This window comes from Myxine glutinosa, chromosome 8 (assembly GCF_964187855.1).
Source record: "Myxine glutinosa chromosome 8, kmMyxGlut1.1, whole genome shotgun sequence".
In the NCBI taxonomy this organism is placed as follows: Eukaryota; Metazoa; Chordata; class Myxini; order Myxiniformes; family Myxinidae; genus Myxine; species Myxine glutinosa.
The window spans coordinates 46,377,198-46,404,761 of NC_136268.1; the positions used below are offsets into that span (position 1 = coordinate 46,377,198).

The 27,564-nt window shown below is 42.8% G+C and overlaps 1 protein-coding gene across 11 annotated transcripts in view; it reads left to right on the forward strand.

Moving 5' to 3' along the window:
• The window catches only part of LOC137432446 (traf2 and NCK-interacting protein kinase), a 100,550-nt gene that overhangs the window by 17,150 nt on the left and 55,836 nt on the right, over positions 1-27,564 (forward strand). For all 11 annotated transcript variants that reach the window (XR_013624303.1, XR_013624306.1, XR_013624304.1 and 8 more), the window contains exons 6-16: positions 7,543-7,633; positions 7,737-7,867; positions 9,730-9,784; positions 10,313-10,391; positions 12,422-12,594; positions 19,658-19,742; positions 20,831-20,942; positions 22,121-22,189; positions 22,643-22,807; positions 22,991-23,061; positions 23,218-23,303. Coding sequence is in view for 4 of the 11 variants with exons in the window: in XM_068124386.2 (XP_067980487.1) it covers positions 7,543-7,633; positions 7,737-7,867; positions 9,730-9,784; positions 10,313-10,391; positions 12,422-12,594; positions 19,658-19,742; positions 20,831-20,942; positions 22,121-22,189; positions 22,643-22,807; positions 22,991-23,061; positions 23,218-23,303 (1,117 nt within the window). In the remaining 7 variants the exon portion in view is untranslated. The remainder of the gene's footprint in view (positions 1-7,542; positions 7,634-7,736; positions 7,868-9,729; positions 9,785-10,312; positions 10,392-12,421; positions 12,595-19,657; positions 19,743-20,830; positions 20,943-22,120; positions 22,190-22,642; positions 22,808-22,990; positions 23,062-23,217; positions 23,304-27,564) is intronic.

A 27,564-nucleotide genomic window follows, 5' to 3' on the forward strand; every position in this document is an offset into this window, starting at 1 on the left:
AGACCAGACAAAGTAAACTGAAAGCGCAAGACAATAAGGTCACAAACAATTAAAGAATAGTCAATATGTGCATGGCTTCCACTTCCGTTTTTAATCTGCAAAAGGAGCGAGGCCATCACGTCGCATTAATATCGCCGCACAGTGTCTAATGGCAAACTTGGTGTCATGCAAGTGTCAAATGTCCCGACGTGACCAAGCGAAGCATTTGGTGCTGTTCCGAACCTGATACCTAGAGGTTGAGATTTTGTTGAGAACCTTCTTATCCTGTGGGCCTTTCCCCTGCCATTAACGTTCTTCATTTTAAACTTGGCTCAATTATTTTTTCACTTCTCTGGGTTGGAACTTCGATATTCTTGATGTGGATAAAACAATGCCCATTGTCGATTTTTTTGTTTGTTTTCAATCAGTTAAATTGGTCAGTACTAAGTAATAAGATGGGTTCGCAGGATGACTAAAAGTTATGCGTGCTCTCCTTTAAGCTGTCTATCCTGGATTTGAATCTCGACCCAGCTTTAAACTATCACCGTGGTCGCATCAATGTGTCTGCCATCCATTGGAAGGATGCTATGCAGCAGTATCCATCTGACAGCACTGGTTGTTGATGGCCGTCAAATATCCCACTGTATATCTCGCAAAGATTAGGCCAGTTATCGCCGGTACCATGAAAATTTTACACTCGAACGAACCTCATGCCCAGCCGGCCAGTGAAAGACTTGAACCTAGAATGTTCCACAGTCGACCACACAATAAGTTGGGAATAACTGGGGCAGTAGTAGTAGTAGTAGTAGTAGTAGTAGTAGTAGTAGTAGTAGTAGCAGCAGCAGCAGCAGCAGCAGCAGCAGCAACATGTATGCCATCTTGGTTTAAGTAGTTAGAACGACAAGTTACCATTTCTTGCAACACAAAAATACAGTTGTATCCAACTCTATGATGCGAATGCAGATTTTAACACCTGTTTGACATTACTTTAGGATTCGGAAAATATCTTATTTTTTAAAGACAGATAAAGAGCAAGTAGAATCGTTACCTTTAGGACTGCATATTTGGTCCTGCTCATCTGGGCAATCCATTCAGCCTGTCATTTGCTTCTGCTTTATTCCTGATTTCCATTGAAAAAGGAAATGTTAAACAAAAGCCAAAATAGAAGTGCAATCGAAAGTGCAATCAGATTGCAGACCCTCGCCATGACATTAAGGCTTTTGTGTTAAAACAAATATAGCGGCCGAACCACGTGACCGATGACGTCATCTTTTTTTTCTCCACCAATTTAACCCCAGATGATGCTCAAGAAATTTCATCTTGATCGGATGAAGTTTTGTACTTGCCGAATTATGATGTCATAATGGAGGGACTTTTGACATCATTAACATATGTTATTCCACATGGAGAGCTCTTTACAATGAGCCATGTCTCAATTTTTTATATTCATCACTTTCGGAGTAATAGAGGTGCAATTTTTTTCGGTTTTTCCAAGATGGCGGTCGAACTACGTGACCTATGACGTCATAATACTCATTAAAATTATACAGGTGGAGGTGCACCTATGGTGAATATTTCCTGTCAATCGGACCAACGGTCGCAGAGAAAATCATATTTATTCTGTGCAGACAAACAAACAAACAGACAGACAAACAAACGGACTCAAATGTAATACCCTCTCCTCAGGCGAGGGCAACAAGTACAGATACATTCAAAGTACACAGCCTTCATGTCAAATAAATAAATAACATCCTCCAGCATGTGACATTGCCGGGGCGCCTTAGGCGCCCGGCGATGCCGCCATGCAGCTCATCGAGACGTATTGGGAGAGAGTGGTGTGCAGTGATTGATTGATCAATTGATTCATTGCGTAATTGTAAAAAAAAAAAAAAAATCATAACATAATTAATTTCTTTATCAATTGGCTAGTAACATACCTAAACCACCAGTGTTTCATCCAAATTTGTAACAGTTCTCCCTACCTCTTCCACCTCTTCCACATCTTACCCTACCCCTCCTCCCGCCTGTTCTGTATCCGATGCTCCCCCTTCCTCTTCATTAACGGTATGGACCTCAAACATCCGGGGCCTTCGTTCAAACTTAACTGATCTCTCCATACAGGTTACTTCTGTCAAACCAGACGTGATCTGCTTAACAGAAACTTTCCTCCTTCATGATGTCTCTGATTCCTTAGTATCTCTCCTGGGTTACTCCCTCCTCCGGTATGATAGATCTGAGCCTCGTCCTGGAGGTGGGGTTGCTATCTTTATCAAAAACTCTCTTCCTCACTCGCCCTGCACTGCACTCTCTCCACCTCACCCCCAGGAATACCTCTGGCTGCAGCTTCCCCTTCGCTCCCACCTCTTGTTCATATGTGTGTTGTACCGTCCACCAAACAGTGATGACTCCATCTACATCTCGCTGTCTGATAATATGGACCAACTTCTATCTACTCATCCCAACTCTCTCTTCCTCATATGTAGTGATTTCAATTGTCACCATGCCAGTTGGCTGGGTGTGGGTACCTCTCTCACCAGCCATGGCTCCTCAGCAAAGGACTTCTGCGACTCACTGGGACTGACACAATCTGTCAATTTCCCGACCCGGATCTCAGTCAATGGAGCATCTTCTCTTCTGGACTTGGTTATGACTAACTTCCCTGAAAATGTCTGCTGCTCTTCTTCTGCTCCAATCGGATCATCTGATCATGTCCTTGTTAAAGTGGACATCTCTCTGACCATTCTCAGGGAGCCTGCTCAGCGTCGACGAGTCTGGCATTTCACTCAGGCCAACTGGCATGGTCTTCAAGCAGCCATCAATCATCTGGACTGGTCTCCCAACTCTACCACCTCTGACATCAACTCATCCTGGGAATTCTTCCAAAGTAAATTGCTCTCTCTCATGCACAGATTTATCCCATCTCGTCTTCAGTTGTCATACCCTTCCTCCCGTCCATGGTACACGGAATCTTGTGGTGAGGCTGTTGCCCAGAAACAACTTGCCTTCGTCTCCTGGAAAGCAAATCCAACGGAAGGAAATCTCATTTCCTTTCACAAAGCCCGAAACAAGTGTGTGTCCACCCTCAGGAGAGCCAGGAAACAATATCTCTCCGTTCTCAAGACCGAACTCTCTTATCTGTCTCCCTCTTCCAAATCCTGGTGGCGTCTGGTCAAATCTGTTTCTGGTGTTTGTTCCCCCTCCATCCCCTCCCTTACCTCAAACGGCTACACAGCTGACTCCGCACGTGAAAAAGCTGAATGCCTCAACTCTGTGTTTGCCTCTAAATCTTGTGTCCCAAACCCATCCCTCTCTGTACCCACCATACCCAGTCGTACCCAGCTGCTCCTGGACTCCGTGTCCTTTCCTCCTGACAATGTGGAAAAGTTTCTGTCAACCCTCGACTCTGATTCTGCAACTGGACCTGACGGCATCAGCCCACGGGTCCTAAAATCCTGTTCTTCCGCTCTTTCACTCCGTCTCTCTGTTCTCTTCACCCTCTCTTTTGCTCAAGGTCAACTGACATCTGCTTGGAAATCAGCCAACATCACCGATTTGCACAAAAAAGGTGCAAAAACAGATCCTAGCAACTACAGACCAATCAGCCTTCTCCCAATTATCAGCAAAGTCATGGATTCCATCATTGCTTCGGATATGAAATCTTTCCTCTTCTCCAATGGCTTGATCTCTGATCATCAATTTGGTTTCAGACCAGGTCACTCTACTCTGGACATGCTGCTTCTGCTGTCTCAACAATGGATGGAGGTCCTCAATGCCAAACAGGAAATTAGAGCTGTCTCCCTCGACATATCACGTGCCTTCGATACGGTCTGGCACCCCGCTCTGCTCACCAAACTCTCCTCCTTTGGTATCCATGGAAATCTCCACGCATGGCTGGCGGACTTCCTCTCTAGTCGTCGTCAATGTGTGGCCCTGAATGGGTTTCTCTCATCTCCTCTTCCTGTTCAGGCTGGAGTTCCCCAAGGCAGTGTTCTGGGCCCTGTGCTTTTTCTGGTCTTCATCAATGATCTCTCTGACTCTCTTGAAAATCCTCTCTATCTCTTTGCTGATGACTCCACTCTCTGCCGCTCCATTCCTCATCCCTCAGATCGGCAGTCTGCAGCCTCCTCACTCTCTGCAGACCTGGACAAAATCACAGACTGGGCAAACAAGTGGAACATGTCTTTCAATCCTGACAAATCTCACACTCTTATGATGTCTCTCCGAAAAGACCGACTGGACAACCCTCCCATCTACTTTCTGAATAATCCTCTCCAAGAAGTTCTGTCACTCAAGCTTTTGGGTCTCACTATCTGCCATGATCTTTCCTGGGAAAACCACATTTCCAAGCTGGCCTCCAAAGCCAGTCGCCGACTGGGCATCCTCCGTCGTGCGAAGTCCTTCCTTGGCACACCTGAGCTCCTCACCACATGCAAGGCTTTCATCCGCAGCTCAATGGAGTACTGCTCTCCCCTCTGGGCTGGTGCTCCTGCCTCACACCTGGCTCGTCTTCACGCTGTTGAAACCAAAGCGTTCAGAATCATTGGAATCTCCCGCGATGACGCTATCTCCGAGGGCCTTTCACTTAATCACTGCAGGCAGGTTGGTGGTCTTTCCGTCTTCTACCGACTCATCTCCGGCCTTGCTCCCCCAGCTCTCTCTGGGCACTGTCCCCCAAATATTCCTGCAGGTCGCACAAGATCTGCCTGCAACCCTCTTATGGTTAAACTGCCAAAATCAAGACTCTCTGCTCACCTTCACTCCTTCATTCCTCTTTTCTCCCGCCTCTGGAACAAACTCCCTCACTCTCTTCAATCCCACTCCTCCCTCCAGGACTTTAAAACGGCTGTTCACCACCATCTCTTATCTTCCCCAATCCAAAACCTTGATCTTTTCTACCCCCGCTAATTTCACCCCAAATCCACTTTTTTGAGGTGACTTTTGAATTCTTTCCTGGAAGTCCTTGGTGTCCTTGCGTTTTATACCTATCCTGCCTCCCCCCAGGCCCTCTCCCTCCAAAAACATCTCCCGATGTCCCTGCTCTCAAATGTTGTGTTTGTGTGCTTCCTCCCCTTCTCTCCCCATCTTGTCGACTGCTCCCCTTTTTATATACTTTGTTTGCTTGTTTGTTTGATTTGTTTGTTTGATAAATGTTAGACTCTGTATACAAAAAAAAAAAAAAAAACTTTTTGAAAATGAAATAAATAAATAATTAATCGACTAATTGATTCATCAATAAATTATTTTTTGATTAAATGAGTTATCAATAAATAAACAAGAAATATGTCGTGCATAGCATGATACTTGCAAAATCCCTGAAATAAGTTGTTGGCCTATGATGACCTCAAAAATAATTGGTGGTTGAATTCAGTGTCCAGATTTGCGAATCCTCTTAAAATTTCAAGTTAATCGGATGAAAATTGAGGATTTTTGAAACTTGGCGTATGTTGACCTTTTGACCGATGTTGACCTAAAAAAAATACTTGGTGGTTGAAGTTAGTGACCAGGTATGCAAATCCTCTTCAAATTTCAAGTTTATCGGATGAATATTGAGGATTTTATAAATCCGGCCTATGTTGATCTTTTGGCCAATGTTGACCTCAAAAATACCTAGTGGTTGAATTCAGTATCCAGATATGCAAATCCTCTTAAAATTTCAAGTCAATTGCATGAAAATTGAGGATTTTAGAAATCTGGCCTGTGTTCACCTTTTAGACTATGTTGACCTCAAAAATACTTGGTGGTTGCATTCAGTGACCAGATGTGCAAATCCTCTTAAAATCTCGTCATTCGGATGAAAATTGAGGATTTTAGAAATCTGGCCTATGTTGACCTTTTGGCCTATGTTGACCTCAAAAATAGTTAGTGCTTGGTTTCAGTAAGCTGATATGCAAATCCTATTCAGTTTTCAAGTCAATCGGATGAAAATTGAGGATTTTAGAAAATTTGAATGGTTGTTGATGTTTTGGACTATGCTGATCTCAAAAATAGTTGGTGGTTGTTTTCAGTAAGCTGATATGCAAATCCTATCCAGATTTGAAGATGAAAATTGAGGATTTTAGAAATTTGGGAAAAGTGGTTGACCTTTGGCCTATGTTGACCTTGCAGCCTATTTTGATCTCAAAAATAGTTGGTGATTGAATTCAGTTAGTGGATATGAAAATCCTATTCACATTTCAAGTTAATTGGATGAAAATTGAGGATTTTAGAAATTTGAAAAGGTTGTTGATCTTTTGGCCTATGTTGACCTTTTGGCCTATGTTGACCTCAAAAATAGTTGGTGGTTGGTTTCAGTAAGCCGATATGCAAGTCCTCTTCAAATTTCAAGTCAATTGGATGAAAATTGAGGATTTTAGAAATTTGGCCTATGTTGACCTTTTGGCCTATGTTGACCTCAAAAATACTTGGTGGTTGAATTCAGTGACCAGATATGCAAGTCCTCTTCAAAATTGAGGATTTTAGAAATTTGGCAAAGTTGGTGACCTTTGGCCTATGTTGACCTTTTGACCCAAAAACAATAGGCTACTCAATTGGGACGACTTATACAACTTGGTGAAGTTTCGTGACGATCGGTTTAGAATTGTGACCTGTAGGCCGGTGACAAACAAACAAACAGACAAACAGACAGACAGAACCACAAACGCAACAAACCAATATACTTGAAAAATCTTCGATTTTGCAAGTAACAAACGAGTGAAAACTGAGTACTCCCTTTCGGCGCGTCATCGCCGGCCTCCTTAGGTGCCCGGCGATGACGTCATGCAGCGCCGAAAGATGCTACAGGAAAGGAGCGGTGTACAATAAATTACTTTGAGATTTGTATAATGCAAAAATTCGGGAGTAAAACCTTTAATTAAAAACATAGTTCATCAAACATTGTTTGTTAGAGGGAGGGAGGTCTTTGTTGTTACAATTTACGCACCCTGTTCAGTGTTCATACTGTAACTACGTTGCTTTGTCCATTGTGTCATAATCTCCTTACACTTTATTTCAAGTACACTGATGTGTCATTAGGATTTAAATGCAACCAGGACCCGTGGGTCAAGAAGATGATCAAATTGTCCTGCACACAATCAGTGTTAAAGCTCCATTTACCTGGGAGAACTGTTACGCAAATAAATAGATCATTCTGAAACAATTATTATGCGCATCATGCACAGTCAAGGTCATAAAGATATTATTGCTAAAGGTAGATTCTGGGGGAAGAAACTAAACGTCCTTTGTATGGGATAAAGGATATAATATCCTTTTGAAGGTTCACCATTAATGAAGCCATTGAAAGCCGTTGGGGTAGTTGTCCTGATGAGATGAGTTGTCACCAACCATCTTGACCCCAAGAGAGAACATGGACTTTATCTGGAGACACTGGTCCAAAACCTTACAGTCACAAAGGATACAATGGAATCTTTTCCTTCCGCTTGATCACCGATGTGACATTTGGCTTAACATCAACTTTGTAAAATGGCGTGCTCAACAGTTGAATTACAGCTTAATGGTATCGCAACTCAAACCTGAGCTTTTCACACATTAAGTAATTGCATTTAATTAACATTGCTTTGCCCTTAGGGTTTGGCTCACCTGCACTCGCACCGCCTCATCCATCGCGACATCAAAGGGCAGAACGTGCTGCTGACAGACAAGGCCGAAGTGAAACTCGGTGAGATCATAAAAAATCCCATGATGCACCTTCCATCAGTTTCACCAGCAACTATTGCCCTGGTTATTTCTATTTTTCTGCCCTCATCCCTTTCCTCTTCCAGTGGATTTTGGAGTGAGTGCGCAGCTGGACCGAACGATGGGCCGACGAAACACATTCATCGGCACGCCGTACTGGATGGCTCCAGAGGTGATTGCCTGCAATGTGAGCCAGGAATCTGTCTACGACAATCGGGTGAGCAAAAGTATCATTTGGAAAAGTAACAGAGATGGACAAATATTAATGATATTGTGAATAGGGTTTAAATTGAAAATAAACCGGCGCGGCACAACCATATTGATTCCGGCCTTAGCTGGACTAAGCTATGTGGAATGGCTGAACGAGACAATCTACGATACAAGAGAGATGTCTGTCTGTCTGTCTGTGTCGCCATTTTTCTCAGAGATGGCTGAACGGATCTTCGTCAAACTTCCAGAGGTCCATCAGTGAGTGTCTGGGAGTGTTCTAGGCAAAAAAAGAAAAAACAAATTTGAAAAAAATCGTTTTTTTGGAGTTAAAAAAGAATTATCACTCAATAGTGCCTAAGCATTTAAAATTAATGACAGTTATATACAAGTACACATTCGCATAAATAAATACAAAGCAATCACCAGACATTTGAACACAAATAAATCAAACCATTCCGGAAGTGTACGAAGTTGGTAGTACGGCTTCTTCTTCTTCCTGTTCGGCATCACACAACGCAGAAACAGGATGAACGCCACATTCACCCACCAGCATATAAATGAACCCCCCTCCCTCCCCATTCCCCCCCATCCCCCTCCCTCCCCTTCCCCCCTCCCCCTCCCTCCCCTTCCCCCCTCCCCCTCCCTCCCCTTCCCCCCATCCCCTCCCTCCCCTTCCCCCCATCCCCTCCCTCCCCTTCCCCCATCCCCTCCCCTTCGCCCCCTCCCCCTCCCCTCCCCCTTTCCTCCCGTTCCCCTCCTCCCCCGCCCAGCAACGCCGGGTACTTCTGCTCGTACTTTATACATGAGAAAGGAGGCGATTGATGAGAGGATTTGGTAAATATTAAGTGGAAGGGGGGTCAAAAAGCAGTAAAATTATAGTATGGACCGTATGTTTCAGGTCTGTTAGATTGCCATATATCGGGAAAAATGTCAAAGTCTTGTTGTTAAACATGATGCTGAGGAGGCAGCGTATGTAATTTATAGACCATATAGCTAGGGATAATATTGCTGTGTAAAAAACCTCCTGTTAGTGGGTGGGGCCAAATGAGGACTTGGGCACAAAAGGAAACCAGGAAAGCACTTTGCACTTCAAGGGACCAACCACGGACTGTTTGTTTGGCCGGCACACCACAAGCCAGGCGTTCATGGGATCAAAGATGATGGCGCAGACGGCCTCTGGCCTGTGTTAACGGGGGCTGTCTGACGCAACAATATGTTTGAGATAATAAAGGATATTGACAAATAAGTCAAGAAGAAGTGTTTTTTTAGCAGAATAGACTGACAGGACTAGCAGTTGAGCCTGGAAATAAAGAAGAGGAGAGTTAGCGTAGTAATTAGGCTAGGGCCTTTCATTCAGAGAGTAGTTAATGCATTTAATGGTCTCCCTGGAAAGGTAGTGGCAGCAGAAACGGTAGATAGGTTTCAATTGTAATTTGATAGGTACCGGGAAGTATTCCAGATAGAGGGCTACAGGAATATTGGCAGGACTTATGGGTAGCTTGCATGTTGAGGAGTGATAGTATACGTTTGTAGTGGTTGTGATTTCTGTAGGAGGGTTTGCCTTCATTCCCGCCCCGACTCCACCAAAATAAAACAAAAAGGCATTTATTTATAGTAATAATAATGATCATTTTTTTGTTTAAATATTATTTTGTTTGCATATATGGCAAACTTATTGATAAGATATATTTTATCAATAAATAATTATTTAATTTAGAGATTTCTTCTAATTTATAGATTGAATCATGTGATCATGTTATGACAACCTGTAAGTGGCGATGCAAGATGGCATGTACAATTAAACAATTACATTTGAAATACAAATGTGGACTGAGGGAAATGTCTCGCTGTTATTCCTCCCTCTTCCAGAGTGACCTGTGGTCGCTGGGAATAACGGGGATTGAGATGGCCGAAGGAGTGCCACGTAAGTGGACCTTCGCAAACCAATGACTGGCAGACCCAGAAATGACCATCTTAGGAACCACATTGATTTTTAAATTCTCTGTTTTATAATAAGTAAGGATGAATGAATGACAGACAGACATGGTGTCCCGACTCCCAATATGACCGTAGTTATTGAAAATGGCCACTTTGAGAGAAATTTTGTATTCCTAATCTGGAAATTCTTAAACGAGCTTCCTTAGCAGTATTTTTGTAGTGATGGATACCTTAGATGTTTTTAAGTGAATAAAAATAAATTCCACACCTGCACATGGTCCATGGTCTTTCACACACCATGGTCTTTTTACTGTCCGTAATGTTAGTGACTCCATGCAGTTTCATTTTTACTGTCATAGTATAAACCTCCAAACTTTTTTTACCCTTCCTGAATTCTGTGTACAGTACCTCGAGATTCACAGCATTCATAGGAGGACATTGATAACAATCATCATGATGAAATATTTCATGCAGTGCTTGCTAATTGGAGTGTATTTTTTGGCTTTGTGTGCAGCCCTGTGCGATGTCCATCCAATGCGAGCGCTGTTCCTCATACCAAGAAACCCACCTCCTCGCCTCAAAAGCAAAAAGTGGTAAAGTTTTCCCTCTGGCTTGCAGTGATCTTGTTGAAAGAATGAAAACTGGTGTAAACTAGAAAGCATCTGAAAATGCAAAGCCCGTCCGCGTCTGTTTGTATTCAGACATCTTCTTCTTCTTCCATATACTCAAAATAATGCAAACAGTTCAAAAAGAATAAAAAATGCAAATTTATTTTATGCAACCTTGACCAGTGAGCTTTAGATCTAAAAAAAAAATATCCAGCTTCTGGCTTTTGATTGGTGAACCAATTCTGTGACCCAATATGCTAATTCTTTAAATTTCAGGTCAATCGGGTGATAATTGGTGATTTTATGCAACCTTGACCTTTGACCTTTTGATCTAAAAAACAACAATCGCCTTGTAGTCTTTGATTGGTGAACCAATTCAGTAACCCAATATGCAAATTCGTAAAATTTCAAGTGAAATGGTTAAAAATTGACGATTTTATGTGATGCTGACCTTTGACCTTTTGACCAAATTATTAATTTGCCTACTCCATATTCTCATAATAAAGCTTTGTTGAAAATTTGGTGATAAAACTCAAATGGTAAATTGAAATTTCAGATCAATTGGATGAAAATTAGTGATTTTAGGTGACGCTGAACTTTAACCTAACTTTTGGGAAAATTATTAATTTGCCTTGTTTGTATTATCATAACTAGCAACGGTACCTGCCCTATGGGCGGGTCTTCAACCGGGAGGTCCAAATGAAAAGGCTAAATATCAGAAATTGAAGGCTTTTTTTCTTTTAAACGATTTATATAAACATCTGTTAAATCTCGATCGGCGCAGCCGTTTGTGCGGCACCCGGGAAAATAACATCATGCGGGAGCAAGTATCAGCAGGATGTGGCAGTGTGGGAGTCCACGTTTCTGATCCTCCTTCATGCCGAAGTAGCCCACCACTTCTCCAAGCATCCGCTCTTCAGATCCGCCATGAGAGATTTAAGCTTGATACTGAAGACGTGTGCAGTTAGTACTCCCGATGTCGTATGTACTCCCGATACGTGTTTCCTTCATTGTCAAAACTACCAAATCAACAGTTAAAAGGATTTTGAGCCGATAGGTGTTACGGCCTTGGCAAGATCGATGGAGACAGCGAGCTGTTAGCATATACACCGCCTAAATAGCTATGTTGAATTCTCTCATGTAGAGATTAAACGTCGTTTGAACTTTGGCCGAGGTCATTATCTACTTTTAATTATGCTTATATATGAATGATGTTTAATGATGTTTATATTGGTTTTGGGTCGTCCTTTCTGCATATCTCGATTGTGAGTTGGAGAGACGGCCGTGATGGCGGGGAGGGGGTTGGAATTCTCTCAAGCAGGGATTCAACCCGTGTCCTTATAAAAGGTCTTTGTCCGAGGTCACAGAGTCCGATCGGTGCAGCCGTGCAGCGATCGGTGCAGCCTTTTTGTGTGGCACCCGGGAAAACAATATCGTCACAATGAAAACATCGTCACAATGAACATTATGCGAACGCGAATGTTATGCAGGAGTCCAAACCTGAGAATGCTGGAGACCAAAGCTGAAATTGGAAAAACTAAATAGCCTATTTTACTCCTGGAGATCCCAGGATTACCCACCCAAAATATTGTTGCGATCGGTTCAACTGTTTTTGCGGTACCTTCGAACGGACAGACAGACAGACAGACGGACGGACATTTGGGGAATTATAGTAAGATAAAGCTTTGGTGAAAATTTGATGGCAATAGCTCAAATGGTAAAAAAAAAAAATTATAGCTCGGACACACACACACACACACACACACACACACACACACACACACACACACACACACACACACACACACACACACACACACACACACACACACATACACACACACACACACACACACACACAGAGAAATAATTTCAAAACCGTGTCTCCTGCTGTGCAGGGGACGGGCTAATATATAATTAGCATGCTAATTTTATTAAAACGTCATCGTTTTGACCTTTTGCACCTTAAAATTGCAAATGGTAAAAACGTTTTTAACTGTACCTGTCACCCTCAGGTCCAAGCGATTCACCTCATTTCTTGAGAGTTGTCTGGTGAAAAACTATGCGCGGCGGCCAAACACTGAGCAGTTGCTGAAACACCAGTTCGTGTGCGACTTGCATGAAAGGCACACACGTGCCGGCCTCTTGGAACACATAGATCACACACGACATCGACGTAGTATTCAAGGTTGGGCCCCAGAGTATAACTAGAACAATGCGACTGTGTCGCCAATATGCCTCCGCATAGTCCCGCAATGGGTAGATGCCATCACTCTGCATATGTATGGGTCGGGGATCACGTTTGTGAAGTTTCGTGTTGATCGGATCAGGTTTGTTTTTCTATCCAAGATGGCTGCCAAACCATGTGACCTATGACATCATCATTTTCAAACTATGCAAGAGTGCTGTTGGATGACATTTGTAAAATTTCGCATCGATAGGGTGAACGGTTTCAGAGATATAATTATTTAATATTTTCCTTCAATCCAATATGGCTGCCAAACCATGTGACCTATGATGTCATAAATTTAATATTTCAATACAAATGGGTATTGTGCATGCAATTTCAGATTTTTAGGATAAGGAATTCGATTAAAACATTTTTGGCTGGTATACCACTTCACATATGATGTCATCATTATCATGCTTTTGTTTCCCATTGGAAGTACTTGACAATGTGCCAAGTTTCAAATTTTTCCATTCAGGGGTTTCCGAGAAATATATTTTTATTATTTGCTTTTAATCCAATATGGCTACCACACCACATGACATATGACGTCACTATAATCATAAAAAAAATTCTGCATGGGTGTTACTCCTACCCTGAAAGTTTCGTCTCAATCGGACATATGGTTGCTGAGAAAAACGAGGTTTAACCGGGACGGATGGATGGACGGACAGACGGACGTATGTATGGACGGACGGACGGACAGACGGACAACCTAAAAACAAACAGGGGAGTCAAAATATCGGCGACTTTGTCGGCGGAGCTGGAGGCATAAAAACATTTACTGCCCGATGTATTTGTCCTTTTCCCATTGGATAAGTGCCTAACGGGATGTTTTGGTCTTCGGAACAAGTCTCTAACGATGTGTTGCTGTCGTAATGCTGCCGGTCTCTTTTGGTATAAATCTTATCAATTCAGCGAAGATTTGCAATGGCAACGTCAACATAAATTGTTTGAGTTAACTTAGCAACATTGTGGACTTGAGAGCTCAGGTAAATAGATATTATACGAGTCAAAATACATAATCACTACTTTTATGGGGTTTTTTGTACACATAGTCGAGGCTCGTGGAAGAACTAGTATTAGCACACTGAACGGATCAGGATGCAATAGGACAAAATGCACAGTAGCGAGAGGGGGGACTCACTAACAGCAGAATTGAAGGCCAAGATAGAGGGAGACTTGGACAAACAATGGATGTGGGGAGGAATGGGGGTCAGGAGAGGATGCGTGAGGTGGACAAGAAGGATACATAAGGAAACTCCCAGGAGGAAAACTGGAAATCTGGAAGGAGTAGGGCTTGGGGTTGGGTCAGGGGTGGGGAGGAGGCTCACAAGTGTATAAAATATGGTTTTGGATTGGGGACTATCTGAGATGGTCGTGAACAGCTGTCTTGAAGAACTGGAGGGAAGAATAAGATTGAAGAGAATGTGCAAGTTGGTTCCTTGGTCATGAAAAAGAAAGGAACAAATGAGTGGAGGTGAGCAGTGATCCTGGATTTTGGGAGTTTCACCAGAATGGGATTGATGGTGGACCATGTGTGCCCTGCAGAAACCTGTGGGGGGGTGAACAAAGCACAGAAAGAGCAGAGGGTGCAAGACCAGAAAGGAGGTGGTTGAAGACAAAGTCTGATGGCAAGGGATAAACCCATAGAATCAGCTTCATCGTGGGAGATTCCAATGATCTTGAAAGCCTTTGTTTCCACGGCATCAAGCTGAGCAAGATATGAGGCAGGGGAGTCAGCCTAGAGGGGAAAGCAGTACTCGCATCAAGCAGGGGATAAAGGCCTTGTATGAAGGCCTTTGAACCAATGGATGAAGGCCATTGAGCTGCGGATGAAAGCCTGGTATGTGGTGAGGAGCTCAGGTGTGCCAAGGAAGGCGACCGGCTTTGGAGGCCAGCTTGGAAATGTGGTTTTCCCAGGAAAGATCATGGCAGATAGTGAGACCAAAAACCATGAATGACAGAATTTTTTGGAGAGGATTGTTGAGAAAGTTGATGGGAGGGTTTTCCAGACAGTCTTTTCGGAGAGACATTGTACGAGTGTGAGATTTGTCAGGATTGAAAGACATGTTCCAAGTGTTTGACCATCCAAGGTCTGAAGAGAGGGAAGAGGTTGCAGTCTTCTCAATCAGCCTGTCTGAAGAATGAGGAATGTCACGGCAGAGGGTGGAGTCATCAGCATATAGATAACAAGGATTTTTCCCGAGATTCAGAGGGATCATTTATGAAAATCAGGAATAGGACTGCACCCAGAACACTGTGTTGGGGCGCTCCAGCCTTGACAGGAAGAGGAGATGAAAGGGTTCCATTGCAAGCCACACTTGGGCTACGAGAGTAAATAAGTCAGTAAGCAATGTGTGGAGTTGGCATTGGATACCATATGCAGAGAGTTATGAGAGTAAGGCAGGATTCCAGACTGTATCAAAAGCATGAGATATTTACAGAGAGATGGTCATGATCTCATGTCTGACATGGAGGGCCTCCATCCTTTGTTGGGTGAGTAAAAGCAGCATGTCCAAGATGGAGTGAAGGAGAAGACGACTCGTTTTGCATCTTCAGATGCATAGGGCTGCGGAAGCAGTTTCCTAGGCTATTGGGCACAATCCTGGATGGATCACCACTCCGATGCAGGATGACTCATTCTTCCCAGTAAGCTGGTACTCGTTTTGCAAACATCGGAAGGATGACAGGCTGAGCCAACCCAACAGGTGTTAATTCAATGGCGTGATAGGGGCACAAACCAGCCACCTTAACTGCTATGCCAATACCAGGCTTAAGGGGGAGTAACCTGGTATGAAACCAAATTGGTGATTTGAGATGAGGTTGTTGAAGAAATGGAAGGATTTCACAACTGTGATGATGGATTTCAGGACCTTGCTAATGATGGCAATTAAGATAATTGGTCTGTAGTTAAGGGGATCAGTTTTTGCACCTTTATGGTCATGGGGTTGTCGTGATGTTAGCAGATTCCCAAGCAGAAGGAAGATGCCCTCGCCTGAATTATAGGGTGAAAAGGGCAGAGAGAGGATGTGCAACAGCAGCAGAGCAGGATTTTAAGACGCATGAGCTGTGCCGTATGGTCCAATAGCGGAGTCATAGTCGAGGGTTGAAAAAAACCTTCTGAAGTGCAAAAGACAGAATCCAGGAACAGTTGGGTCCTGAGAGAGAAGGGTTTCGGATGCAATATTTGGAAGCAAACACAGAATTGAGGTATTCGACCTTTTCATGGGCAGAATCTGCAGTGATGCCATTTGAAGAGAGGGAAGGGATGAAAGGGGGGCATATACCAGAGAGAGACTTAACAAGGTGCCACCAGGTTTTAGAGGGAGACAAGTTTGAAAGTTCATTCTTAAGGTTGGAAAGATGTTGTTTTCTGGCTCTCCTGAGAGTGGACAAACACTTGTTGCGGACCTTTTGGAATGCACTGAGATTGCCTTTGGCCGGATTAGCCTTCCAGGAAGAGAAGGCAGGGTGTTTCAGAGCAACTGCCTCACCACAGGATTCAATGTACCATGCACGGGAAGAGGGCTAGGATAATTAAAACTGAGATGGGATGAATCTGTGCATAAGAGAGCAGGTTTCTGTGGAAGACTTCCCAGGCTTAGTTAACATCAAGGGCAGTAGATATGGGAGACGAGTCCTGAAGGGAGATGGCTCCTTACAGTCCTTGTCCATCTGTTTGAGTAAACTGCCAGACTCGCCGGCATTGAGGCAGCTCTCTGAGAATAGCCAGAGTGATGTGTAATCACATTCTGGACAAGAGTGGGGAAGGGGCCTGGGGATTGGATGGAGGGGGTGGGGGGGGGGGGTAAGTGAAGGGCATTGATAAGTAAATGGCTGAATTATTAATCTATGGAAAAGTTGACTCCCCCCCCCCCCCTCCCCCTCCCCAAATAAATTATCAGCATGTATGCGTGTGTAGGTCTGAAAAGAATAAAAACCGGCTGGCCCAATTTCCACCAAATTCTGCAAACATGACGGGGCACCCAGGGTCAAATCATGGGAACAACCTCAACCTCCCCCCCCCCCCCCCCCCCCGCAACAAGGCAATTGTTGAACATGCAAACTCTCTGTATGTGTGTGTACATATGAAAATCATAGGAAATAGGGCTAACCCAACCTCCTACTTTGTCAGTAGCTAACGCACATGAAACTTATAGATATATTACCTGAAAGACAAAGGCATGGGTAGACATCAGTGGACACTCCATGAATTACAAGAACTTTACAAGACAATAGTCAAACATGTATGGTATATAGGATTTGAACCTACTTCTTGAGCCAGTAGTTCAGGTGGGAATACATTAATGAACGCTTCACTGTCATTTTAAGATTGGGATGGCAGGTAGCTCAGTGGAAGCTGCTAACCTCAATGTTGTGTGTTTTGGGTTCAATTACTGAGAGAATAAGATCCAACTAAAAATGTCATCTTGGTGCCGATTGGACAGTTTTGCTTCATTGAATACATTATATTTCTGAGCAAGAAGTTAAGCTGACTATCTGGTCTACCTTCAATCCTGCTCACTCTCACAGTTGTGTGGGGGTGTTCAGTAGATATACGGATAACCCCCTTCACAAAACTCACAATCTTTAATATGTGTATAAATGTCACAATTCCTGATACCGTAAAGATAAGATCCCATTTTGTTTGAGCAATACTAAACTCTGGCCCGGCTAATACAACTTGTCTGAACAAGTAGGTTAGGTAAATGGTTCACTCCGGACAGATGTATTTTAAAAGTATTATTTGAACCCTGCATTGTTATTTAAGCCTCCCCATAATAGCACAGGGGAAGGCCTATTGCTGTTGTAGGGTTTGTTTCTACAATTGGCTCTCCTAATTTTTAATGGTACCACAGAGTTCTGAGACCCCGAGGAGTACGAAACCACCATTTGGAAGAAAATAAATTCTTCCTGCACTCTCAACACTCAATTTCCGATCTGTATCACATTCCGAACTGTATCTCAGAACCGGCTGGACTTCCAGAATGAAATTTTGCATCAATAATGTGAATATAAAGTATGTGGAGATGACCTATTTTACCTTGACCTATTTTACCTTGACCTATTTTAAGGTCACAACGTAATTATATATTTTAACATTTCTCACGAAAACTCAACCAAAGGTTGTCCGATCGGAACGAAATTGCCCTCAGGAGACAGCCCAGAGAAAGGAGCATTTAACCTTAATTTGCGTTATACCCCTTTAGGTTAAAAGTCAGGTTTTACACCCCAAGGAGTATTAAACCACCATTTAGGTTTTTATTCCTTTTTTCAACCAATGATAGAGGACTTCAGAATGAAATTTTGCATCAATAATGGGAATACAAATTATGTTGGCATAATTTTTTGACATTGACCTTTTTTAAGGTCATGACCCAATTACAGACATTTAAACATTTTTCACTATAACTCGACTAAAGTTTGTATGTTCGGAATGAAATTGCCCTGGCTGGATAGCCCATAGTAAGGCACATTTAAATTTAATTTACATCATATTCCTCTACGTTAATTTACATCATGGTCAAAGTCTTACACCCCTAGGAGTACTAAACCACCATTTAGGTTTTTCGCTTTTTTTTTCTGCCAAATTCCAAACTGTACCTCGACCCGGCTGGGACTTTTGGAATGAAAATTTGTATCAATAATGAGAAAAAAAGTTTGCAACAGGTCGAGATAATTTTTGACCTTGACCTAATTACCCCGCGCTCGCGAAGCGAATTGTGGGGTTAAGCAATCGTTCGGGAACGTACGTGTCTGAATTTTTGAAATTCATTTTCTCAGCTATCGTTGGTCCGATTGACACAAATTTTTCACCATAGTTTGCATCTACTTGTGTAGGTTTTTCGAAGTGGTAATTATGACGTTATAGATCATGTGGCATGAAGCCATCTTGGAAAAAAACGAAAAAGGTTGGACCTCCATATCTACGAAACTGCTTCATAGAAAAAAATGAAATGTAGCTTATTGTAAAGAACTCCGCTGGGGAATAAGTGTTGTTAACAATGATGTCATTGGTGCCTTCATTATGACATCATAATTTGACTTGAATTTCATTTGAAATGTTTTGGGCATAATCTATGCAATGATTATATTAGAAAATGTAAATTTATGATGTAATCGGTCACGTGGTCTGGCAGCCATATTGGATCAAAGAAAAAAAAATCTTTAAAGAAGAGTTGGCTCACACAAAGTCCTTTGCATGGGGTAAGTATTCTATGAATACCATCTCGTTTTTACCGTGATGACCCAATTATAGACATTTTAACATTTTTTTTTTACGATAACTCGACTAAGGTTAGTCTGATCGGAACGAAATTGCCCTTAATGGACAGCCTAAAGCAAGGCGCATTTGATCTGAATTTACATCATAACCCTCCAAGTTAAAGGTCAAGCTCAAATGGAGATCTGAAAAATAACGTGTTTTTTGTCATTGCTCAATCTTGCCAATGCGGAATTTCAAAAACAGCTTGGCCTTCCAAGATGTTCTTGCAACATAACAGCTTACCTGCACTGATGGTGTGCACCTGATATTTGATTAGTGTCCTTCATCTACTTTTTTTGGATTGTGACCTAATTAACAAAAAAATAATATTTTTGATCATAACTTGAATAATGTTCCTCCGATTTTCATGATGTTGAGTTTTTTGTGTATATTGTAGAAGGGGACACATTTCCTAATTTACACTGTATCCCTAAATGTTGCTGGTCAAGGTCATATGGTGGTGCCAAAAAATATGGCCATCATTGGGTCATGGGCCAAGGCTAAGCCTCCCGATCGCTTTGTGATCTATCGCAGATATCTAATTTGCTTTTGTCATTGCACCTCCTGTAATTAAAAAGCAAAGATAACTCGGTGTTTTCCGACTCACCTTTGGTGGTCTACGAAACACATTGATTGAGGTTAAATGCAACAAATATTTGATGGTCAAACAGCCTTTTCCTGTATCCCTGTTTCCCCCTGTGTGTAGCTATCAGATTAGAACATCTGGTGATAACTGTATTGCTTTGTTGCTGACAGAAGATCAGGCGTATGACTACAGCGGTAGTGAGGATGATGGAGAAGAGGAACAAGAGGAGGGACAGACACGGAATGACCATGGCAGGTACAAGAAAATCCGCAGTACTTACCACCCTTGTTCAGAGCATTGTAGGAAGTGGAGGACGCAGGGGCGTCGAGAGTGGGGCCAGGGCGGGTCGCTGCCTCGGTGCCCAGGGCGGGTCGCTGCCTCGGTGCCCAGGGTCCGTTGAGGGGCCCGAGCTTCTCCTGTAATTTGTTTAAACAGTACAGTGAAAATCTCATCGGCTCATCATCCTTTCCTCATCGTCACATTGATTTTTTTTAAAAAGTTTTTTGTTTTTTATTAAAGAAAGTTCCTTGAAAAGTTATAAAAGAGAGAAAGGGTGGGGTGGGGGACACGAGGTTGTTTGCCTCGGTGCCCGGGCTGGCTCTCGACGCTCCTGGGAGGACGTCATACTTTCTGTCTGAACATAAAGCTGGCTGTCCTATTTGAATTTAAGTGAAGTGAAGTGCCCTTTAAGATAAATAAACAGATGTTTGGTACTACAGAACTTTAATATACAAGAAAACAAACACAACAGAATGACAATAACACTGAAGCTTTTCGTGCTGTACTCTTCAAGGTGATTCACAGCAAAGAGTTTTCACCAAAGAGAAGAGATGAGAACTAGTGCATTTATAAGCATGTCTAAGTAACCGCGACACCGATTGGTTGACTCAATCACCACTGTCCCTGGCTCCGATTGGCTGAAGTTTACCACTTCACCACTCTAGCCACCCCCACCCCAGCCCCAGCCAGTACAGGCATGCAAGCCCCCAGCCACCCCAACGACCCCCCAGATATGCCACTCGCCCCATGAAATCTCCAGCCATGAATCTAATCAAATGTCCCAGAATTATTTGATCAGTGATGCACAACCACAAGAACCAAAGTCTGTTCTAAATAAATGAACATAAAATGTTCAAAGGATGACACCGAAAACTTCCCTGGCTGTGAACATGTATCACTTCATATTTGGAAGAGCAAACATTTGCAAAAAAAACATTTTGTGGATTTATTTTTAAAAAACATCTTCCAATAAGGGTGGAAGTTGTATTTGTAATACCTGTGGTCACGTGTTGTTCATGCCACTGCTTGCAGTACCTGAGGGTATACCACTGGTCTGTCCCTAGCTCCCTGGCACGTGGAACAGATTCGACACTGATGCGCGATTTCCAGCGGATACAACAAAAGGAATGGTTGGTCCTTGGTGGGGCAAAGCCCCCAGCCGTCACCATCCAGCAGGTTTGTCCAACTTCTTTTTGGACGCAACTACCAGGACACACTTTAAAGGCGACCTTAATATTAGATTCATTACATAATAGTTTGACATATGGGAAGGTGAGGGGGGCTTGATGGCCTGGTTTGTCGGTGAAATTGTACTAAACCAAAAATAAATCTCGACAGAAAATAATTATTGGCTTTTATAAGGAAGTGATAATCTGGTAACTACAACTTGTGATTTCTTTCTTAATGGATTTATTTATAAAATAATTTGTTACCTCCACCACCGAAGGTGTCTGTCTGTTTGTGACCAGGATATCTCAAAAGGTTTTTAAAAAACCAAAAAAATTGGTGGACAGGTTGGATGTGTGACATGGAAGAGTTGATTCAATTTTGGTGAAGATCTGAACCCTGATCCAGATACGAGAATTTAAAAAATGTTTTAAGCGATTCTTCAACATTGAGAGATCGGGCCAAAACTATATACCATATAAAACAATATCCCAAAAAGTTGTGGACCGATTTGGACGAAGCTTGGTGGACCGGTTGGGTGTCTGACAAGGACAAATAGATTCGATTTTGGTGAAGATCTGAATATGGCTTCGGATATGAGAATTATTTAATTTCTTAAGTGATTCTTCACCATTGAGAGATAGGGCCAAAACGATGTATAGCACGATATCTCATAACGTTATGGACCGATTTGGACGAAAGTTGGTGGATGAGTTGGGTAGGCCATAAGAACAAGCCAATTACATTTTTTGAGCTCTGGATCTAGATCCGACCTATCAATGTGATACAAAATGTAAACTTTTCAGCCTGGCCAGAGGTATGCGCTCCACCGAGTGCTGATCTAGTTTATAGTGTGGTGGTAAACCAAAAAAAATCTCAACAGAAAGTAGTCATCGGCTTTTATAAGGAAGTGATAATTTGATAACTTTTCAACTTGTGATTTACACAAGATGTAAATCCTGGTGATTGTAATCTAATGTTCTTCAGTTTGATTCTCATTTTGTCAAATCTATAGCACACCTATTTTTATTAAATTATTACATATGAGTTGAGAGAGGTTTTTTTTGAATGTTAGGACTTCTTTGAATTGAAATGTTAAGCATTAACTGTCGTTTCTTTCTTAGAGTGAGAACAAGGATGACCGTATAGTGAAAGAATGCGAAAATGCCCTTCACAATATCTTTCAGGATCGGTCACCTGTACAAGGCCCTGCCACACGTGCCGGTGTGAAAGAGAAGCCAGCGTGGGCGAAGCAGGTGTGAATAATGTGGTATTATATGCGACATGTCATCCGAAAATTTTGACCCTAAAATTCACCCCAAATCCACTGCTTCTTTTTTTTGAAATACCGACTTTTTTCTTTCCTGGAAGTTCCAGTAGTGTCCATGTGTTTTATACTTCCCCCTCCCCCCCCCCCCCGCCTTCCCATGCCTCCTGCCCCCAAGCCCTCTCCCTCCCACAGATCTCCCGATGTCCCTGTTCTCTCCTGTTGTACTTGTGTGCTTCCCCCTCTCTCCCCATCTCGTCTCCCGCTTCCTTTTTTGTATGTTTTGTGTGTCCGTTTTTTTTGTGATTGATGTTAGCTCTTACACGAGCCTCAATCTTGTATCCCCCCCAAAAAAAAGAATGTACGTGTGCATTCACAATCCCTTTTTGTTATTGTTCAGAAAATGCTGAAAGCTCTTCTCCCAGAAGTATAATCTCTACAGGTGGAGGATCGTTCAAAGATGAATGGAAAAAAATTCTTACCGACACCCAATCAGCCACGTCACCACCCAATGATCACGCGCTCAGTTTCTGTGCCTATCCCGAGATCTCCACAACCTCTACCACCAAGGGCAGCAGCGGTAATCCCACCTGAACTACCTGCTAAGGTTTGTGAAAGAGTTTGAATTGGGATGAAACATCCGGTTGAAGGCTGTGCAAAGCATCCGGTTGAAGAAAGCGTACAGTTACCCTCATGCACTTTAGTTAACTTCTCGGATGAATGCCTTAGGAGGACTTGAAAAACTGTTTGTATAGAAACAAATTTATCTTGCTCTTGTGTTGTTTGACAGAGCCATTGTGTTCGCAAAGCCATGGCAACACCACAGAGCAATGCATTATCAAAGCTGCAGGACGATGCCAGGTGAGATGTTGAATTGACTTATGTAATAAGACAACCAGAGGATCAGGCTGGCACGAATCGGCACACTTTTCATCCAATCAATGATCTACGGATGTTTACAAAGTAAATTTTGACCCTAATGCCGTCTTGACTGTTCACATCGTGCTATGTGTCTAGTAAACGTAATGCAGGTTTCTTGCGGCAGCGAGGTGCTTCGGAGGATTTACCCTGCAATCAAGAGGAAGTGCTTATCAAGCGTCGAAGTGAGTCCTAGCTTCTTAAATATATTTTTATGCTGTTTAAAAAAAAGTAAAACTGAGGTTTAGTCTCATGGAATGACAGAGGGTAAATGGTTGATGCGCCGTGTTTGTAAATGGTTGACTATGGCAGAGAGGAACGGTTAGACAAAGGAATTACATATTTGTAATTTTTATAAATTACATATTTGTAAAATACATAGTTGCCATATTTGAAGATAAGAGGGTAAATGATGTCTGCATTTAGAAAAGAAGGCTCATTCCCAGTAATCTCATACTCATTTCGCGGACCTCAGATGAAAAGTTGAGTCAACCCGCCTTGTGTTCTTTTGGCATGGCTAGGGTTTGAACTTCATTAACATGGCTATATGGCCAACCATTTCATCCGTTAAGCAACCACCAGCTTGGAGGTGATTGTTGCAACACTTAACTAGAAAGCATCTCAAAATGCAAAGCCCGTCCTCGTCCTCTTTGTACTCAAACTAAATTTGGTGAAAACGACAGTTTAAAAAGAATTGTACATTTTATTAATTTGTTCTCCATGTTCACATAATAAATGTTTGTTGAAGATTTGATGACAAAGGCTCAATCGGTAAAAATGTTACGGCCTGGACAGACACTTGAGCTCAATGCTAAATAAATAAAGAAACATGGAAGCGATTAAAAAAAACCTGTGGCCTCATACTTGACGTGCTGCAGTGGGGCTAATAAGGGCTATTTATAGTCACTTAGATATTTATATAGATATTTATAGTCATATGCATATATATTGTTAAGGTTTTGGGAAACCACTGAGAAGTAATGGCGACCATCATATAGGTCCCTTAGAATAGTTATTTCATAGCAGACCATTATCTTAGCCCCTTCCCCTTATTTCAGGTTAGTATGTCTTTATGCGTTGGGGAGGGGAAAGATAGGCCCTCCACTCGTGAGGGATAATTTACCAGGCAGATGCACAAAGATTGCATCCACAGATTGATTTAAAGTCTAAAGGACAGGAGACAGACCAAAGACCATTGGGATATGCACAAATCAGGGCCTGAGGAACTCCAGGGGAGCTTGTGGGGGCCGAGTGACAATCTCGACCAATCGGGAGCCTGGAAGGGAGCCTGTACTCTCTCTTCGATCCGGGACACTGTTCGCCTTGCGTCTGCATGTGATTCACTCACTTGGCCGGTTTCATTCTTGCACGTGTGCACGACACTCACTTTACCTTGCACGAGATCACAACGTGCTTACTCCACGTGTCCCTGGCACTCGCTCTGCATGGTTCCCGATGCACTCGCTCTGCACGCTTCCCGACACTTCTCACCTGCTCGAGTTGGGGACTGCTGTTTGCCGGCCAGGTGCTCATTGGTGAGGTCAAGACAAAGGCCGTCACAAGGAGAGACATTTGTTTTAACCTCCCCCTCCCCCATGAATGTGTGCTGGGCCCATGTAGTGTTTATTTGTTGTAATCGTATTAAGGTGTAGGATAAGCTAAGTTCCTCCTCCTCGTCCTTTTTTCTTTCCTATTGAAAAGTTGCACTGTAAATATTTGTAAATAAATCAAATCGTTAAACATTTCCTTTTCCCTCTGTCCGTGCATGTCCTTTCTTCCATTAGTCCACCATTGCTCCCACCCAGAGTAGCAATTGGTTGTAACAAAATTAGCGTAAGCCCGGCGGGTACCATCGGTTTCGCTCAGCCGTCTAAATTTCCATCCAGGAACAAAATAAAGTGGTACACCGCCAGAGGGAAGGTACGTAGGTACGTTCCCCGATTGCGACTGTCATGTGGTACAGGTAAGCCATCGCGCGACGGACCAATTGGCATACGTAGTTGCTGGTTCGCAACCTGCCGAAGTACAAAGTTATTCGTGCACGGCAGCCGCACGTCCAGTAAGTTCGGGAGGGAACGGAGGCTAACCCCCTTGTTGTGGACCCGAATCCTGGGCCGTAACAAAATGCACTGGCATTTATAAGGCCAATATCCAGACATCACGTGCTGCTAATTAAAATCATCACATACCCCTTGAGCAATCGCTAATGGTCAAAGCAAGTGTTACGCACCTGGGCCATGAAGAGAACGACTCAAAGGTCACGTGACCATGTGTGACCGATTTGTCTGTAGGGGGTATACTGACTTGCCAAAATAAGTGCACATATTACATTTGTGCATTGTGATTACTGGTAATTTAAGATCGAAAAAGTGATAAGTTTCTATTGCGTCTCAGTATATATATATATATATATATATATATATATATATATATCTTTCTTCTATCTATCTATATATATTTAAAAAGTTTTTGTTTGTTTGTTTGTTTGTTTGTCTGCATGCGCCAATCTCCTGAACGGTGAAAGATAGGAGGAAACCTCTAAAATAAAAAATGTTGGGACGGGCCCTGGGAAGGTTATAGGCTAGGTGGCGAGGCCGGTCGAGGCCTCCTCGGCCAGGCTGGGCCCATTTCGCAATTAAAAGCTGAACTGAATTATGGTAGTCAATCTTCTACGGCCACGAGTAAAAGCTGAATATATAGTAGTAAATTCATTCAAAAAGACCGAAAAATGTCGGGACTGGCCCCAGCAAGGTTATAGGCTCGGTGGTGAGGCCGGTCAAGGCCGCCTCGGCCGGGCTGGGCCCATTTCGCAATTAAAAGCTGAGCTGAATTATAGTAGTCAATCTTCCACGGCCGCGAGTAAAAGCTGAATTATAGTAGTAAATTCATTCAAAGAAAACCCAGGCAACGCCGGGTGCTTTCGGCTGGTCTATATATGCAGTGCATTCAGAAACTATTCAGACCCCTTCACTTTTTTCACATTTTGTTATGTTGCAGCCTTATGCTGAAATCGTTTAAATTCATTTTTTCCCTCATCAATCTACACTCAATACCCCATAATGACAAAGAGAAAACAGGATTTTAGAAAGTTTTGCAAATTTATAAAAAAAAGAAAAAACTGAAATATCACATTGACATAAGTATTCATACCCTTTGCTATGACACTTGAAATTTAGCTCAGGTGCCTCCCATTTCTCTTGATCATCTTCGAGATGTTTCTACACCTTGATTGGAGTCCACCTGTGGTAAATTCAATCGATTGGACATGATTTGGAAAGGCACACACCTGTATATATATATATAAGGTCTCACAGCTGACAAGGCATATCAGAGCAAAAACCAAGCCATGAGGTCGAAGGAATTGCCTGCAGAGCTCAGAGACAGGATTGTGTCGAGGCACAGATCTGGGGAAGTCTACAAAAAAAAAACTGCTGCATTGAAGGTTTCCAAGAGCACAGTGGCCTCCATAATTCTTAAATGGAAGGAGTTTGGAACAACCAGGACTCTTCCGAGAGCTGGTTGCCCGGCCAAACTGAGCAATCGGGGGAGAATGGCCTTGATAAGAGAGGTGACCAAGAACCCGATGGTCACTCTGGCTGAGCTCCAGAGATCCTGTGTGGAGATGGGAGAAACTTCCAGAAGGATAACCATCACTGCCAGAGTGGCTAGACGGTAGCCTCTCCTCAGTGAAAGACACATAAAAGCCTGCTCAGGGTTTGCAAAAAAGCACCTAAAGGACTCTCAGACTGTGAGAAACAAGATTCTGTGGGCTTTCATGTGTCTTTCACTGAGGAGAGGCTTCCGTCTGGCCACTCTGCCATAAAGCCCAGATCGGTGGAGTGTTGCAGTGATGGTTGTCCTTCTGGAAGTTTCTCCCATCTCCACACAGGATCTCTGGAGCTCAGCCAGAGTGACCATCGGGTTCTTGGTCACCTCCGTTACCAAGGCCCTTCTCCCCCGATTGCTCAGTTTGAAGCTCGATTTTGTGTACAAGTGTACAAGCTCGATCAATTTCCTCAAACTTTGCAGTGATTTGAGCCTTCAATTCCTGAATGGTACGAGGCTTTTCACGATAAACAAGGTCTTTCATGAGCCCCTAAAGAAAGAAATCTGGAGGTGTAAGGTCTGGGGAGCGTGCCGGCCACTCGATCGGACCGAGGCGGCCGATCCACTTTCCGGGAAACTTTTCCCTTTTCCCCTTTTTTCTTGGCTTCACTTCCCTTCGCTTGGTATACTTCCGTAATAATTTTCCCCCGAATAAATGGTTAGATAAACATGTCATTCATTTATTTCTAGCTTCTTGTACACTGTAATACAAATGTCAAACAAACAATCAACTGACAGAAATATATATATATATATATATATATATATATATATATATATATATATATATATATATATATATATATATATATATATATATATATATACAGAAATCGGGCG